Source organism: Humulus lupulus, chromosome 3 (assembly GCF_963169125.1).
Source record: "Humulus lupulus chromosome 3, drHumLupu1.1, whole genome shotgun sequence".
NCBI lineage: Eukaryota > Viridiplantae > Streptophyta > Magnoliopsida > Rosales > Cannabaceae > Humulus > Humulus lupulus.
The window spans coordinates 219167648-219185052 of record NC_084795.1 but is presented as its reverse complement, the minus strand read 5'-3'; the positions used below and the strand labels follow the sequence as shown (position 1 = coordinate 219185052).

The window sequence follows — 17405 nt, the reverse complement described above, 5'->3', positions numbered from 1 at the left end:
ATGGTTTAACCCAAGCCGATTTAAATTAATCCTGCTACTAAACCATTTTTTATAGACCACCAACATCAGCAAAAGATATAGAGTAAAATGCAACTACCATACTTAAGGGTCAACATCCAACTCCATTCTCTGTCTATTCGGCTGTCAGTCAGTGTATGGTATAGTGATGCTTCGCATTAGGTGGCTTGTAGACTCCTACGTTTAGTAGGCTGGTAGTAGCTACTCATTTGGCTAAAAATAAATGTATTCACATGAACCTGAGCAATTAACAAGTATAAGAATAATTACTTACACTTTGTTTAAGCAACTAAAAGACAGTTTATTAAATTAAGATAAATATGTTACAATAGATTCGATCATCAACATGGGTAGAACTAATAAGATAAATATGTTACAAAATCATAGTCAACTGAATAGATTATGATTTACAACAAGTTTTGATATAATCGGTCACGTGAACCTGCCAACTGCATCTGAACGCACATCTAACTTGAACAAGGAAGAACCACATGTACATGAAACAAAATAGGGTGATCTTTAGCACGGACATCCATCCATTATCACATCACCACCCATGATTTTCTTCACTTTCAGATCCAGAAACTCTTGGTATCTGGTAATGGCTTCTGTCTTAAGTACTTCAATTGCCTGGGATATCCGTTGATAATCAGCCATGATACAACCCGACCTATGATCTTCAAATTCCTTGGTCTTCTCTTCCACCTGGGCTTCCAATTGCGATATCCTATCTTTCAATGAACGGGTCCTTTGTTCCAACCTAAAATTCTCTAAATTTATAAAGAATATTTCGCTTGCCTTCACCTCCAATTTCTCATGAAGATCGTTGATGTATTGTATAGGTTCCGCTGGCAGGGTTGTTATCCTATAATGAGTGAACTCTTCCCACTCCGGCGGGTGTGGTTGGGGTCGTTGTACGTCAGGGAGAACCGAGGGATTACACGAGTCTGTTGATGAATCACAATCCATTATATTGCACATGCAACAATAGTTAAATAGGAATATATGAGATTTAAACAAAAACATTCATGCAAATAGCTTTGGCCAAAATTTGCAAGTAGTGAACTTCATTTTATGAGTATGAGGGTTTGATGAAGAGAGGTAGGATGATGGTACCAATATGTACCCTATGCGTAGGGTCTATTTAAAATAGTATATTGATAGTATAGGATGAACATGTGGCATAGTTATTGAGTACAACAATAGGATAACTGAATTTTTTCAGTTCATTATATCATGAACATTTTCCAGCTGCAATCTTTTGCTCACCTAACATCCCACATAATGTGTTGTGTTGACCAATGACCTCAACAATTAAAACAAGTGATAGGATATGATATATTTAGCCTGCCATGCTATTCTATACTTACGCACTACAAGAAAAATGATTTTTAGCTACTAAAGTTTTAGCTACCAAATATATTTGGTAGCAATTAGTTATATTTTGCTACTAAATTATGGTAGCAAAAGAATTTAGTTGCAAAATCTAAAAATAGAACACCAACTATTTTTACTACAAAAATTATTAGTAGCTAATGAATAATTTTAGCTACTAATTTTCTTTTGGTAGCTAAATGTATGGGTGCCAAAATATAAATTTTTTAACTTTATATATTAATTGCTTCCATTTTATTTTGGTAGCAAAACTCAAATTTTTAGCTACTAGTTTTTTGGTAGAAAAAATTAATTTTTTTAATTATATTTTGCTACTAATTATTTTGTAGCAATATAAGTATTTCAACCACTAATATTATTCTACTAAAATATCAATAGTTAAAAGTATAAAATATAAAAAACTTAATAAATCATATTTATTTTTAACATATTAATAATTAATTTTTTATAAGATAATTATATATCCATATTTTAATCATCTAAATTTATATATAATAATACATCTATACGTATCCATGTAAAAATTTGTATTCGTATAACATCAAATAAATTAACTGTGTATAAAATAAATTAAATAATTTTAAATATATATTACTATTAATATAAATACATTACTATGTTAATAAAACATAACTAACCATAAAACTGTCAATTACTTGCACACTCTCTCTCACACACACTTTATTTCCACTACCACTAACACTATCTAACTAACCGCTTGCATATATAAATATATATGTTGGGAATTAATTTTAGCATTATCACTGCACCTTAGTTTTCTTTCTCTCTCTCTATTATCATTTCCTGCAACGTTTCTCTCTCTCTCCCTCTCTTTCATTTATTCATTTGATACTTAATAATTGAATTTGTTTTTTCTTTCTCTTTTACAGGTTTCGCACCGAACTTGGTTGAGCCATTGGAGTTTAGAAGAGATATATGTTTTCCACTTTGGAGTAAGGCCTAAACTGTGTACCATCTTGTACTTTTGTATCAATAAAGCAATTTTAGTTTGAATCTTCAAAGGTGAACATGTGAAATTAAGACTTTAATCACAAATTAAACATCTATTTCCTATTTTCTCATCAACAACCATAAAGTGGACACATTAAACATATGTCTACCATACTAATAAGCTTTTGCTAATTATGAACATAAATCATACAACTGAAGTTCCAAAAAAAAAAATTGCTTCGATGAAGTGTACGAGTACATTTACTAACTAAAAGTCACTAATAAATATTCACTAACGGAATGCCTGGAAATCCCTAATGAGGTCTAAGGGTCAGATTAGTAGGTCGTGAGGGTCGTAACTGATTTATTATCTCATTAAACTATTACATGCATATTTATGTGAAATATATTATAAGATGATGTTAAATGCATGCATGCGGGTCAAAATTTCCACTCAGGGGTATTTTGGTAATTTGGCCCGTTGAGAGCGTAATTGTACAATTGTATTCACGTTGGTGAACTGTTGATGAGACCACATTATAATGTGGATTTTTTCAAGCTATTCGGCATGAGACGATCTTCGAATGCAAATTATCGGTTTGGTCATAACAGGGTTGAGTTCGGGGCTCGGGGTGAGTGTCGGGATGATTTGATGATTAGAGAATTACCGGGAATAAAAAGGTAATGGATATAATTTTATTAGTATTTCAGAATAATAGGAATTTGAGAGTGTTAATTATGATAAACAAGATAGGTGGAAAATTACTGTTTTGCCCTACGGGGTCTTTAAGGATGAATTAAGCATGGAGGGTATTTTGGTCTTTTGACCTAGCCTATATATAGGTTGAAGGCTGTACAAATCGAACCAAAAACTAAATTTTTAATCATCGTTATGAACAAAACTGAGACATTAGTCACAAAATAGAGACATTACTCACAAAATAAATTGTATGATTACGCCTTTGATGTACAAAATTAATAATTGTACCACTCAATTATCAACAAATTGACTTTTATGGGTCAACAAACATGAAATCAACCACCAATTTGTTACCTTCTCATTATCTTACATCATTTCTTACAATCCATGATTGTCCATTTTTGACAGAGAAATGCACACTCAGGAGCATGAGTAGTAGAACTATCGGGGGGACATTTTTTCTGGTTACTGCGCCTTCGCCCCTACCTGATCCCACAAATGGGGATACCATTGCCTGAGCTTCATGCCCTATGACACTCTCACTCCATGTGTAACGACCCAAAATTGGTAATAGGGTTTAGCACCTTCATTAGCGTGCTGGGATGGCATAATTAGTTTATGTATGTGTTTATTTGGTTAAATGTGTGAAATTGATGGCATGTATGATTAATATGATTATGTGAGTATATTAAATGAATGTTTATGGTTATTAAATATGCATGTGGCCCTCTACTGTTCAGAAGGGAATACTTGTAATTTTGGCCCGTTAAGGAAATAAATGCGGTTATATGTGATAAATGGTTGAGACCATATTATTATGTGGATATATTTGCAGTACATGGCTCGAGGGAACACAATGGAGCAGATTAGCGAAGTAGTCACAGCGAGGTTTACTACCCACCTCTCCCACAAGGGGAAAACAGTCTTTGTCTCCCATTTCGCACTAATCCTAAAAAAGTCCTATAAATTCCCAATTAATCCCGACATACCAAAATAATCACTAAATAATTACTCGTTACCTATTGAATCTCAAATGTACACTAAGTTCCCCAAAATACCACTACGCTCACCCTGATACTGCATCAGACCAGCATCTAACTATTCCGCTAATCCACTCCATAGGATCGCTCTAATGCCCTGAAATCCTTAATGCGGTTTGATGGTTGGATTAGTAGGCCGGAGGGGCATAATTGCTTTATTATTCCATTCAATGATTTCGTGCATATTTATCTCAATTATATTATAATATGATGTTAAATGCATGCATGTGGGTCCACATTTCTTCATAGGGGCATTTTGGTAATTTGACCTGTCGAGGGCGTAATTGTGTATTTTCATGCATGTTGGTGAACTATTATTGATACCACATCACAATGTGGATTTGTTTGAGCCATTCGGCATGACACGATATTTGAATATAAATTAACGGTTTGGTCATAACAGGTTTGAATTCGGGGCTCGGGGTGAGTCTCAGGGTGGTTCGATGATTAGAGCATTTTCAGGAATTAAAGGGTAAAGGGATATGATTTTATTGGTATTTGAGAATAGTGGGAATTGGAGAGTGTTAATTATGATTAACGAGATAAGTGTAAAAGGACGGTTTTGCCCTTGGGGCGTGTGAAGAGGTTTTGAAATGAGTTCGAAGGGGAAAACAGGGGTTTTTGGCTGAGTTTCAAGTGGGGTCGCGGATCTGTTCTAGAGCACCACGACCCAACCTCATTGAAGAGGGAGGGAGATATTCCCTGGGTCGTTGGGCCGCGGCATGAAGAAGGACGACCGCGCCTCGTGTTGGGGAAATGGATTTGTGGCCGTCTCTGTTTGGGGAGGCGGGCCGCGGCATGGTTTTCCACCTTAACCTATTAATAAAAGCTACAACCACGTTTATAACCAAATAGCTCGATTAGCAAGTTAAGCACGATTCAAAGTTCACAGTAACGGTCCTGGAGTACCCAGGGTGTTACAATCGCCTCAAGCCGACATCACAAATGCATTCACATAATAATGAGATCCTCAATCATTTAACACATATACTCAAATTTATACCCTCAACAAGTCAAAATTACGAACATGGCCTTATTAACAATAACGAACCCACATGCATATGTAATACACATAAACATGCACATATCCACATATTCAACCACGTAAATCATGTATGCGACGTACTCACACATTTATTCAATTAATTCCACATAATTAATCTAATTATTCTCTCCAGCACCGTAAACAAGGCACTCAGCCTTAATACTAAATTCAGGACGTTACAGACTTACTCACTAATTCCTTTTACCAGTACGAAACCCAAAGAAACTCTTACCAACACCTCACACACTCTCTCTCGTTTATCTATCCTGAACTTAGAGCTTTGGGGATTTGGTTTGGAGCAACTTAAAGCTTCACTTACACAATTGAGGTAAGGTTATGCTCTGTTTATTTTTTTTATATGAATTACATGCAGTTGTTTAAGTTTTAGCAGAGTTTTAAACCAATGGCTGAGTTTTTATTTGGGTTAGAGATTGGGTTTGGTTTTTAAATAATTTTTTAATTAAATTTACTATAATATATGTTAATTTATTTTATTTTATCAATCATTTAGTAATATCTTTGTGGGGAACTCATTTACTAATCTATATTTTCAACAATTGAGGAAAATATATTAATTTATATATTCAATGGGACCTATGTATTTTTTTATAAAATATTATCATATAAATTTAGCGAATTATTAATTTACGACACAGTCCCCGACTCGAGACCAGACAATAGTATAATTTAAGCGAGTTGATTAATTAATCGGGTATGAATTTGTAGATATTTTACTATATATATAAAACAATATATACATGCTAATAAATTATAATAATTGTTCATGTCGCCATTTAGAAAATTAAATTATACATCGTAATAATTGAAATCATAATCAAAATATTTAGTTTATTTAACTTCGACATTAATCCTTCTACTAATTTATGTTAAATGTTGTTCGAAGTGGTATTTTTGAAATAAAAAAATATCTTTTCGGTGTACCATATTCGGTCCATTACAAAAAAATAAATAAATGTATATCATATTAGGCCCATTAAAGCCCAAACTCTTCCTAAGCCTCCAAACTCCAACAATGAAAGCATCAGCAGTCTCCCATATGACTTCAACATTCAAGATAATTTAATGAAAAAAACGTGTGTTGCAAGCAATACATTTCTTATTCCAGGGCAATGCCGTCATATACATTATAAAGAGGTATGTGATTCGACAGCTCCACAGAGTAGCCATCATTCCCTAGGGTCTTACATCTAAGACCAACTATTCCATTTGTAAACACCTCAGGCAATTCATTAAGTTTAGTTCAGTTACCCATTTCAAAAGGCTTCCCATTTCATATTCTCCATCTTCAGAAATAGTTATTCCGACAAAACAAAAATATGCGCTTCAAGACCTTCGCTACCCGCCGACGAAGAATGCCGGTGAACGGCGGGAGGAGAAAGGCGAGTCGTATCCGCCTGCGTCGGTGGTCTGTGAAACGATGGAACAGAAGAAACCGAGTCAAAGGCCAGGAAAAAAAGTGGTTCCTCCACTACCGAAAGCTCAACCATCGGAAGGTGACTGTATGACTCAACCTTTTCCCAAGCGAGGTCAGAAGTTTATTCTTTTTTTAAAAAAACCAAAAAAATGTAGTTTTAGGTGTAATAAGTAGTGATTTGGTGTTTAAGTGGCATTTTCACAGTGCTATATAAGTCTCTTCATTTAGTCACTACTTTTTTTGTTTTAATTATTTCGGTGTAATGAAGGACGACCAAGAAGAAATGAATATGTTGCGTTCGAAGGACCATCTGCTCCAAGGACCAAACGAAATGCGTCGCCGGTGACCATATCGTCTTTCGACTCGGAGGTTTCAGATGCAGAGATAATCATGAGCCGAACCACTTTCCAAAATTTGACTTTCAGCATGTTGTTTAATCTGCGTACTGATGTGGAGGAAATCAAGAACAAAGGGTGTTGCCATTGTTGTAATGACAAATCAAAGGAGGCTCATACCGAAGTTCTTTCTCCATCTCCACCACATCGCCCCTCTAACACCAAGTAAGCCATGTCCAGAGAAGACTACTTTTGTGTATAGTCTAGTGATGTTTAATCAAGTGAAATCCTTTTACCTTATGTCTGTTTTTGAAAAGGAAAAAAATATCTAGTTTATATCTTATATCAGGTTGTAATGTAAACATGTATTACGGACAACATCCTCGTGTGAAACTCTTTAAATCGGTTCAAATTATAAAAGTAAAGTAATCTTGTGTTGTTTATGATTTCGATTACATGCTTCAGTTAACACCTTATACAATTTTTATTTCATATTTAATAACAAAATGAAATCATATTAATATTATTAACATGAACATATCCTTAATTGAATCAACCCTAAATTTCACCCTAAGAAACATGGTTATGAAACGAGACAGAAAATAGTTGTTTTCATAAAATATGATAGTGAAAATGAATTTGAATTACATTTATGTTGAACTTTATCAACTTATGCATCTGGAGTTTAGGGAGGATGACATACGACATACACCTTCCTACATAGAATGCATGAGCAAATATTTGGTTCCCATCGTGCCATGGGATTAAACTTTGGAGGATGCAAGACAAACTTAATACCAAATACATATACGAACTCTTAATATCAGCCAAGAATCAACTTTTAATTGTACAAATATATTGTTATTTCTATGGGGGCATAAATTAACTTAGTATGCTGGATCTTTCCTATATTACTTATGAATGAGGCAGGCCACTAAAACAAAAATTAATTGCTAGGTGCTAGTAGAGGTTCTGCACTCCAACTTATTTAAAGCTCCCAATTTGTAAAGAACAAGTTTCACAGAACATACTTCTTCCATAAATATTAGCAAAGCAATAAGCAAACAAAATCCTCTCCATTGGGGTAAGATTAAGCTGCATATGGTCATGTTGATGGCCCAACAACCATCCATTGAAACTGAATCAATTGGGCTCATTTATGAAGGAAGCTAAGCGACCACTCCAAATACAAAAGGTAATTTCAAAATAACTACCCATATCTACTGCATTCAACCTTGGTCAGCACGTTACACTTTCATCTCACCTCATTTCCCAATTTCAAAATCTTATATTTCATTTCATTTTATTTCCCATTTGCAAAATCTCAATTTTCGTTGTATTTTTCCAACTCCAAATTTTATTTAGTGTCATCAAAAAATTATAAAAGAAAAACTTTTCAGAAAAGGACTTGATTAATCACTGTACTATTAATTTCAAAGTGGGTCTTACTTTGGTAGCCCATATATATATCCCAAAGTTGTTCACAATAAAAACAAAATAAGTGGCCTTCCTGGTCTGGGCTAAGAAAAAAAAGGCATTTTCTAAACAAATTTCGTGTGGTAAATCATACTCATCAATTGAATCCGAAATCTTTTTTTTGTTACACTACAATACGTTATTCCCCTCCTTATGAGATAATTTTAATCGATTTATAGGTCCTAATAATTTTTTTCTTTGCCTAACAGTATTAATGCATCACTAATTTATTCAAGTTAGAGTAAGTACGAACATTCCAATCTCAACAAGATTAAATAATGTCCAACGACGAAATAAATTTTCAGGACATTAAACCACTTCAATTAATTGACAGTATAAAAACAGAGAATTGCGCTTATGACCCACAGAAGGATAAGATCCCAACACACCTATTGCGACATGTCTCACTTGCAAAGCGTCACACAGAGCCATGTCCGCTGCCATTTCCAACTGCGAGATACTCAAGATTTAGAAATGCTAACGGAAGACATGCAATTTTTGTCTTTGACGAAGGAAAATGTGGTGTATATGATATTGTTACAAATTCGGTAAGTTGCTAAACTCACCCTTAATATTCAAATTATTAATTGTCATTCACATTTTCAACAACATTTAATCTAGCCATTCAATAATTTACTTTATGATAAATGGCCTTGCAGGTGAAACTTTCTGTGTTCAAAAAAAGGTTTTGAGAAGGTATTGTACGAAAAAACTCCTACCATCTCCTATATCGAATGGAGTAGCCATCACAATAACAGGATGCTCTGATCAATATGAAACTATAACTATGTACACAAATGGCTTCCACAAAATTGCTGGATTTGCAAGCTGGGAAGACCACCCATTCTCATGCCTATTCACATATGTGCACAAAAATTGTACAGATCAAAACCAACCTCAACAGGAGACGTACCACTGCCACGCAGCCAGTCGGAACCTTTTGTTGTACGGAAACATCGAAGATAAATTCATAAAATTTATTGATCTAAGAAATGGGGATATTAAAATGCATAGCGATGTTGGACTTCCCATACAACAAATCCAATTCTCAAAATCAATTGCCTGGAGTACCAATGAATGTGTTATACTACACTCTAGCTCGGATTACGAATATGGGACTTGTTTTGTAATAGGGCCGTACAAATAAGACATCTTCCATCAGTGGGAAACACAATTAAGGCATTCACAACCATTAAAGACTTCAACGGCAACCAAAACCATCTTCATAACAGGTACTACTTTTTTCTTAACCTAATCTTCGATATTCATCATTACTCTCTTCGAGTTTTATATTGTTCAACTAACTTGACTTGAAATTATGTACATTGTGAAATTGTCTTTGGGTCTTTCTAGAGTGTGAACTAATGAACAGTTTTGATGTACGAAAAATACAAATTAGATGCAGTCTGCATTCCTCTACATCAACTGATTGGACTAAAACTCTCATCATTGTATCATGTAAGGTTAAAATCTCTTGACCTACTATTTGCTCCCAAACTTTCTAAAATTGGACTTAAGCACAGTTCAACTGTCACAATAGAAAGCAGTAATAACTGCAGTTTCAGTATTTGCCAATTTTAGTGGTTCAAAACAATCTTTACACTCAAGCTAGTAAATAGACTCATCTTAGACGTCATCTTCTATTCAACATTGACAAATGTTGTTCTGGGTTCTTGTATTATGTTGGTGAGAGTTTGAAAATTAAAAACAAACTTCTTATTCAAATTATATAACTTTGTATTCATCTAGATTTGTGCATACTAAAGAGTGTTAGTCCCATCCACTTGATTTATGTCATACTTGTTTGAACCAAGTAAATTTCTTATGTTGTTAACATGAGTATCATTTATCTAATTCTCATTTTGTCTAAAAATGTATTACTAGTGCACTGTTGTCAACATGAGTAATGAAGTGAATAAAGCTCTCTATGATGATCATGAGACAACTAAGGCTCATGAGGTGTGCTCATTCAATTCCAATCATTGTTGGATATTTTTTACTTTTTTACTTTCAGTTACAACATTATTACTCACCACTCAATTAAATATTACTTACTAGCATAAAAATGTTACTTATACGCAAAAAAAAAAACAAAATTACTTCAAGGTTATTTACTTTTTCATACAACGTTATTATTGGCCATTTCATTAAACATTACTTAGCTGCATCAAAAAATTACTTACCCAATATAATAAATAAGTTCAAACACAATACATATTTTATCTTATTGCCCTCGATTGTACAATTTTTGGATTGCAAATTACTTTATTGTCCTTACTTTTCATAGTCATGCCAGCACAACTTCTTTGATCCCGTTTACATAACCAGTTCATCAAGTATAAAGTTTAAAAAAGAAAAACACCAAAATTGTTCAAAACTTGACAATTGGAAAATTAATTGGGTCCTATTATAATTTTGTAAGTTCAAAGCTTAGATTACACAACCGTGATTGGGGATGTTCTACTATAACACATATTCATACAATCAACACATCCCAATTACTTGACCCCATCTTCCATGCAATCAATAACAAATTATTAATTTCCTCATCAACTAAGCCGCCAATGTGGTTTGCAATTTAAACCTATGTACTTCACCGTACATGTCAAATGAACTTAAAAAAGTATAGTATAAATGATTCATCAATTAATCATCTTTTTATATTGTATGAGATTAAATTTTTAGTCTCCATTTATGATAGAAATATTTTAGTCACACTTTTTTTTAACGAAGTAGTGACTCCTAATCGAGCAACCATATAAATATTATAACTTAAATATGGTACGTTTAGTGGTATTATTATTATTATACTCTAATTGTATTACACATCAGGAGATTATAAAATAACTTTTGCAAAGGGAAAGTCTTACATACCAAATACCAAATACCATATAATGGCCAAAATTCATTCTAAATTAACTATACAACCTAAAGCTACATAATCAATGGTAATTCATTCTTCTAACCATTAAACAAGTCAAACAAAACTGAGATATCCACTAAGACAATTCATTTGTTACTCGCAAAAAAACAAACAATAATTACTTTCGGTTTTTTTACTTTCAGCTATTATGTTATTACTAACCACTCTATTTAATATTATTTACCGACATCAAAATGTTACTTATATGCAGACGAGTTACTGGGAAATTCATTACTTTTACATACAACGTTATTCCTGACTACTCCTTTAAAAATTACTAAGTGACTCCTAAACATTACTTTCCCAATTTCGTAAATATATTTGAACACAATACTAATTTTATATTGCCCTCCACTGTAGACTTTTTTTACCTGCAAATTACTGTTTTGCCCATACTTTTCAGACCATGATTCAATATTTTTTTACAACCGGTTTACATCGCTGGTTCATCAAGTAAAAAAATTTAATAATAAAAATACCAAATAATTTAATAGCTTGACACTTGGTAAATTTTTTTGGGTCCCATTTGTTGGCCTAAGTTGTGTGAGGGACTAAAGAAATTGCCATTAAAAATATATGATTTTTTAAATATATGCCTATCAAATGTGGCCCCACCACATCCTAGCTTGCACTTGCCATCCCCAACTTCACCTTTCAGGATAAGCATTGAACATCACAGCCCGAAACCATTTCTTCTCCATTTTCCAAAATATCCAATCTCGATACTTCCCCATAACTAAATTCCATTTCTAACTTGAAAACAATCATGATTCTGTTAGCACTTATCTTCTGACTCTTTTCTCCTATATCTCTCAATTCTTCTGAATCTCACACCCTTTTCCAACACTCTTTTTCTTCTTCTTCTTCTCTTTATTACCAGAGAAAGAATGTCTGTTCTGGCTGCTGCGAATTCTCATATTTTGTGCAGAGAATTCTATCAAAAAGATAATCGAACTCAGTTTTGGAGTAACGGGAGTGCCTTGCTTTTGCGAAAGAATTATGGGTTTTTGGTTGATTTCAGAAACAGAGACTGGAAGAAAATTTCGAGGAGGGACTTGGGAGGAGAGGCGTTTTGGACCAATTTGGCCGGACCCACCACGGTTGAAATGGAACCCATTAACGACTCAAATCACCTTGATCAGATTCTTACTCATGCAGGAGAGATTTCTCAGCCTATTATCATCGATTGGTACTTAGTTTTTTTTTTCATTTGTTCGAAGTCTCGGATAATTATGCACGCCACTTGTCTGGCGATTTGTAAAAAGAATTTATGACTCTTTTTCTTCTTCTTGTTGTTTGGTCAGGATGGCTTCTTGGTGCCGGAAATGCATATATTTGAAACCAAAGTTGGAGAAATTGAGTGCTGAATATGATAGCAAGTGAACTCTCTTAACTTTCTTGATTAGGATTATGTGCTTTTTATTTTGCTTGCACTATTCTCCTATGAATCATATAGTAAGTTCTCCATATTTTAAGAGCTTTTGACCCCACTTATAGATTAGGACCTACACATGATTTTCAGCTCAAGGGCATGTTTTCTTCCACTTATGATTACTACGACTTGGACTGCTATAGATTCCCAGTAAATGCTCAAGAAACATCATTTTTTATTTTTACTTCCATCAACTCCAAGTCAATTTCTTTTGTAATGGATTATTGAACTTACTAGAATATTTAAATGTTCAGATGAATTTGAGGACTTCACTTAGCATTAAAAACATAAACATAACTTGTCAATTGTCATTCATGATAATCCCAGGCACAAACTACCCTGTACTGTATAGTATGGTAAGGAGTTCTTCAATATAAAAAAGCAAACTTTTTTTAAATGGCAGTTACTTGTTTCTTGATATAGGATCTTTATGAGATTTCAATGTATATTCTGTTAATGACAGAGTACAATTCTATTGCGTGGATGTCAATAAGGTACCTCAAGCTTTGGTGAAGCGTGGAAACATACAAGTAAGATTAGTCATTTTGAACTCAGTACAGTCTTCTATTATTTCATATATTATTTCATTGATTCATTTTTTTTCTTTCTTTTTGGTGTGTTTTACTTGATCAGAAAATGCCAACCATTCAGGTACGTTCACCGTCTTACTTTTTACCTCTGTTTCTTTTTTAATGAAAATTTTCTCTTCAAGTTTTTGTTAGATTGATCTTGATTCGAATTTCTTTAAAATGTAGCAGTTATGGAAAGATGGTGAGATAAAAGAAGAAGTTATAGGAGGACATAAAGCATGGCTCGTGATTGATGAAGTGAGGAAAATGATTAACAAGTATCTGTAATTATCGATTCGATCCGATCCTTCCTTCCTTCCTCACTTCTCTCTCTCTCTCTCTCTCTTCTTATGTGTAATTATATATCTTTTTGTACTTGTACTCAAATCCATCCTAGGCCACCAAAAAAAATGTATAGTTTTACATATATGAGAGGTTAAATGCCAAAGCATACGAACTTGTCCCCCACTCCCAACCCCCCCAAAGAAATTGTACTTTTGGAATATGAAGGGCTTCTTATCTTTTCCATTTTAACTGCGAGTAGACGCAAAAACGATAATAAACCTGGAATAAAAAGTAAATAACACAAGTAATTTTTATAGTGGTTCAGCCTCAATTTGTTGGTAATAGTCTAATCTACTTAGAGTTGTGATATATTTAGCTTATACTTAAGATCAGATGAATCTTAGTCAACTGAGTTTTTTAAGTATAAGTAGGAAGATACAGTGTTTCTCTCTTTGAACTCTTAGAAAATGCTCCCAGAATGCCCTAAATAATGGTCTCAAAATCTCTAAACTAGAGAGTTTTATTTTAATCCCCAGATCCCTCTAAATGATGTCATGAGCATTTTATTTATAGGTTCATAGATCGTATATGAGAAATGTCCCGTTTGACGGGGTCCTTGGTTGTTCTAACCAACTTTAATTAGTAAAATATAAATAAATTGAAATTACAATAATATAATTATTACTTTGGGATATCTGAGAAATTCTCACGGAAGTTACGAGTGATTTGGGTTGAATTTGTTACTGAGGCTTTACTGAAGAGTCATTGGACGGTTAACTCCTGAGATTCTGATCCATCCGGTCGACCAAATCCATTCATCAAAGTGACTAGTCGGCCAAGACAACTTATTGGTCGACCAAGGCATATCATTGGTCAGCCATGGCATATCACTGGTCGGGCAAAGCGCATGACTGATCGGCCATGGCATATCACTGGTCGGGCAAATCACTTATGACTAGGTAAATTTATTTCTTGACCAGTAATATCACAACTCGGCAGGTCAACTCCTAATTTTTTCACTTATTTAAATAACACATTTATTGACTATTAATGTGTCATTTACTGACCATGCATTGTCACTTGTCTATCTGATTGCCACGTCATTGAACAAAATTTTTGGGGATAACATTTGCCCCCCAAGTTTATTATATGATTTTCTCATATGATAAACTTTGCCTACTCCTCGTAAGGATCCGCAGTAAATTTAATAATTATTGTGTTCTAAAATTCAAAAAATGACTTTTGCAAATAAAGGTATAATTAAATTTTTCAGCCATGAAAATGGAAGTTACTCGTTACCAATCATGGGAGAGAGAATAACAAGAGTCTTCAAGGTAAGTGGGAGTTTCCCTTTCTCTCCTTTAAATAGAGCCACGGATGCCCACTACTCATAAGGAAGAATTTGATCATCAACAACACTCTTCCTTTCTCTTGGCCGAAACCTCCACAAATTTCCAAGGCGCTTCAACTTCTCCAAGAAAATCCAAGCTTTCCCAAGAAATCAAAGGCTCTTCAATACATTTGGGTAAGCTTCTCCTTCTTCATCTTTATCTTTAAGCTTTTTTTTAAAAACTTAAAAAGATCTAGCTGATCGAACCCTTGCTTGGCCCTCGGGTGTTTTGTCTCCCAGCTGCTCGGACACACATCCTTGCTCCTCGAACACGCCCCAACACCTTGGACACACCAGCTCCTCGGACACATCCATCCCCTCGGACATGCTCCCAGCTGCTCGGGGCACCGCACAACCGCTCGGACACACACCCGAATGCTCGAACACACACCAAATCACTCGGACACCACCTTAGGCCTTATTCCTCCGAACACCACTCGACATTCGAAACAATCTGCTTGAATCTCTCAAAATTATTATTATTTACCAAAAAAATGTCTTTATCTGGGGAAAATTGATTTCTCTTCTCAAAGAAATTGTTTCATAGAGTAGTGTATATTTTTTTTTCATTCATTTTCTGTTTGGTTTACTCACCTCCCCTTATTTTTTGTAGATGAATCGCTTTGACTACAGGGGGTGACAACCATACAGACTCCAACTCTTCATCTCTTAAATTGAGCGGCACTCCTCAAAAAAGTGATTCTTCATCCAAATCTCCTAGCAATCGTACCCCTGAGGATCGTCTTCGCCGTCTCGAGAAAATCCTTCCCCGGTCGTCTCTATACTTCCTTCACGAAGAGGAGTTTCTCAAAAATTAGTGTCAACATCCGCCAATGAGGGTAAAGAAATCCACCCGACTCCCTCAAGAACAAGATGCTTAAGTAGCTCGAAGAGCGACACAAAAGATAATAGAACGTGATCCATTGGCTAGAGAACATTTGGTAAAAGAAGCTCAAACTGAAGCTTCTTCAAGGCCTCCTCGCCAGGTTCGGTATGCTTGTAAACCCAGGAAAAAGGCCACCCAGACTTTTACAACTGAGATTCAACAATTAGATACACTTAAGCTAAGGAGAGAAGAGGATTGTGTGCCTTCCTGGTTTGTAGCTAAGCCTTCTAAGTTACATTCCAAAATGTTTGATAAGCATATCGAGACTTTGAGTCTTGAAGGAGTGAATATGATATGTTCGCGACCTCACCAGAGAGCTAATAATCCCGGTGGAGCTTATTGTGCCTGGTCTAGATACCATGTTTATGCAGGAGTTACTATCCCTCTGCATTCTTTCTTTCGCTCAGTAGTAGATTACTTCAATGTCTCTCCCTTCTAGATAGCTTCAAATGGAATTCAAGCATTGACTGTGTTGACCCTGATTTTGGGCAACCGACACGAAGTCAACATACGCTTGACGTGGATGAATGCGTTGAAAAGAACATAATGACGAAAATAATAAGAACACGGTATTTAATAGTGGTTCGGCCGCAGGATCTGGTAATAACCTACGTCCACTTAGATTGTTATTGATGTGAGATCCAAAGGAGTGATCAAAGAACTAGGGTTCAATGAGTTTCACCGACCTCTGAAGAACAATACAATAGGATTGATGTGATCACTCTAATCTCAAGCGATTTCTAAGTCAGAAAAGAAAAAAAAGGATCTACTTCCCTGAGCCCTCTTCTTCTATTTATAAGCTCAGGGAAGATTTACATTGATTTGTTATAGATATTATTTCCTAAATAATCGGATACTCAGGAAATCATGGGAGAGAATTTTGGATTCCATCATAACTGCCTAAGATTTCCTCCGCGTGTTACGTGCATACGACCAAACTGGTCGTATGAAAAGACCGATCGCATAATGCCGAATGTCTTCCTGGTCGATAGTCGAACACAGGTTTTGCCAGGTGTCAGCCACGTGCAATTAATTCCTGCCATGTCATTCACTTCTGATTTTTGGGATAACATTTGCCCCCCAAGTTTGTTTAGTGCGACCAGTAATAAAGAAACTTAAGGGAACAATCGTTCGTCTTTCCACGTCTGTCAGAGTCCCCGTGCATTTTCGAAAACCGTGTCATAATTATGTCTAATCAAGCATTTTCGGTTTCCAAAAAGGCAATCTGACGGCTTGTCCACTTCCCCACATTTCAAAAGTGGGAAGTGATGATTACTGCCTTTTGGCTGTCCCTTCGATCTCTATAAGTAGGCCTTTCTTCTCTTTCAAGAAATTTTTACCCATCAACTTTGCTAAAATCTTCAAGAACTCGCACCAGTGTTCAAAGCTTCGAAAACCAGTCCGACGTCGTGCCGTAGGTCTTCTGACTCAAGTTTTCATCTTTCTTCGAATCCTCACTTTGCCCAGGTAAGAACTTTGTTCTTTAAGCTTTTTATTACGCCATGCATGCCATTTTGGTGCTCTG

General features: G+C 35.0%; 1 protein-coding gene across 2 annotated transcripts; it reads left to right on the top strand.

Moving 5' to 3' along the window:
* Positions 1 to 11967: 11967 nt before the first annotated feature.
* LOC133823423 (thioredoxin-like 3-1, chloroplastic) lies at positions 11968 to 13853 on the top strand. 2 transcript variants are annotated; one of them, XM_062256195.1, is made up of 5 exons: positions 11968 to 12507; positions 12623 to 12697; positions 13214 to 13280; positions 13384 to 13401; positions 13506 to 13853. In XM_062256195.1, exons 1-5 carry the CDS (start codon positions 12206 to 12208, stop codon positions 13605 to 13607), a joined length of 564 nt encoding a protein of 187 aa, XP_062112179.1. In that variant the 5' UTR covers positions 11968 to 12205; the 3' UTR covers positions 13608 to 13853. The 2 variants fall into 2 exon arrangements, with proteins under 2 accessions (XP_062112179.1, XP_062112180.1); XM_062256196.1 differs by having other exon boundaries at positions 11971 to 12507; positions 13509 to 13853.
* The last annotated feature ends 3552 nt before the right edge of the window (positions 13854 to 17405 follow it).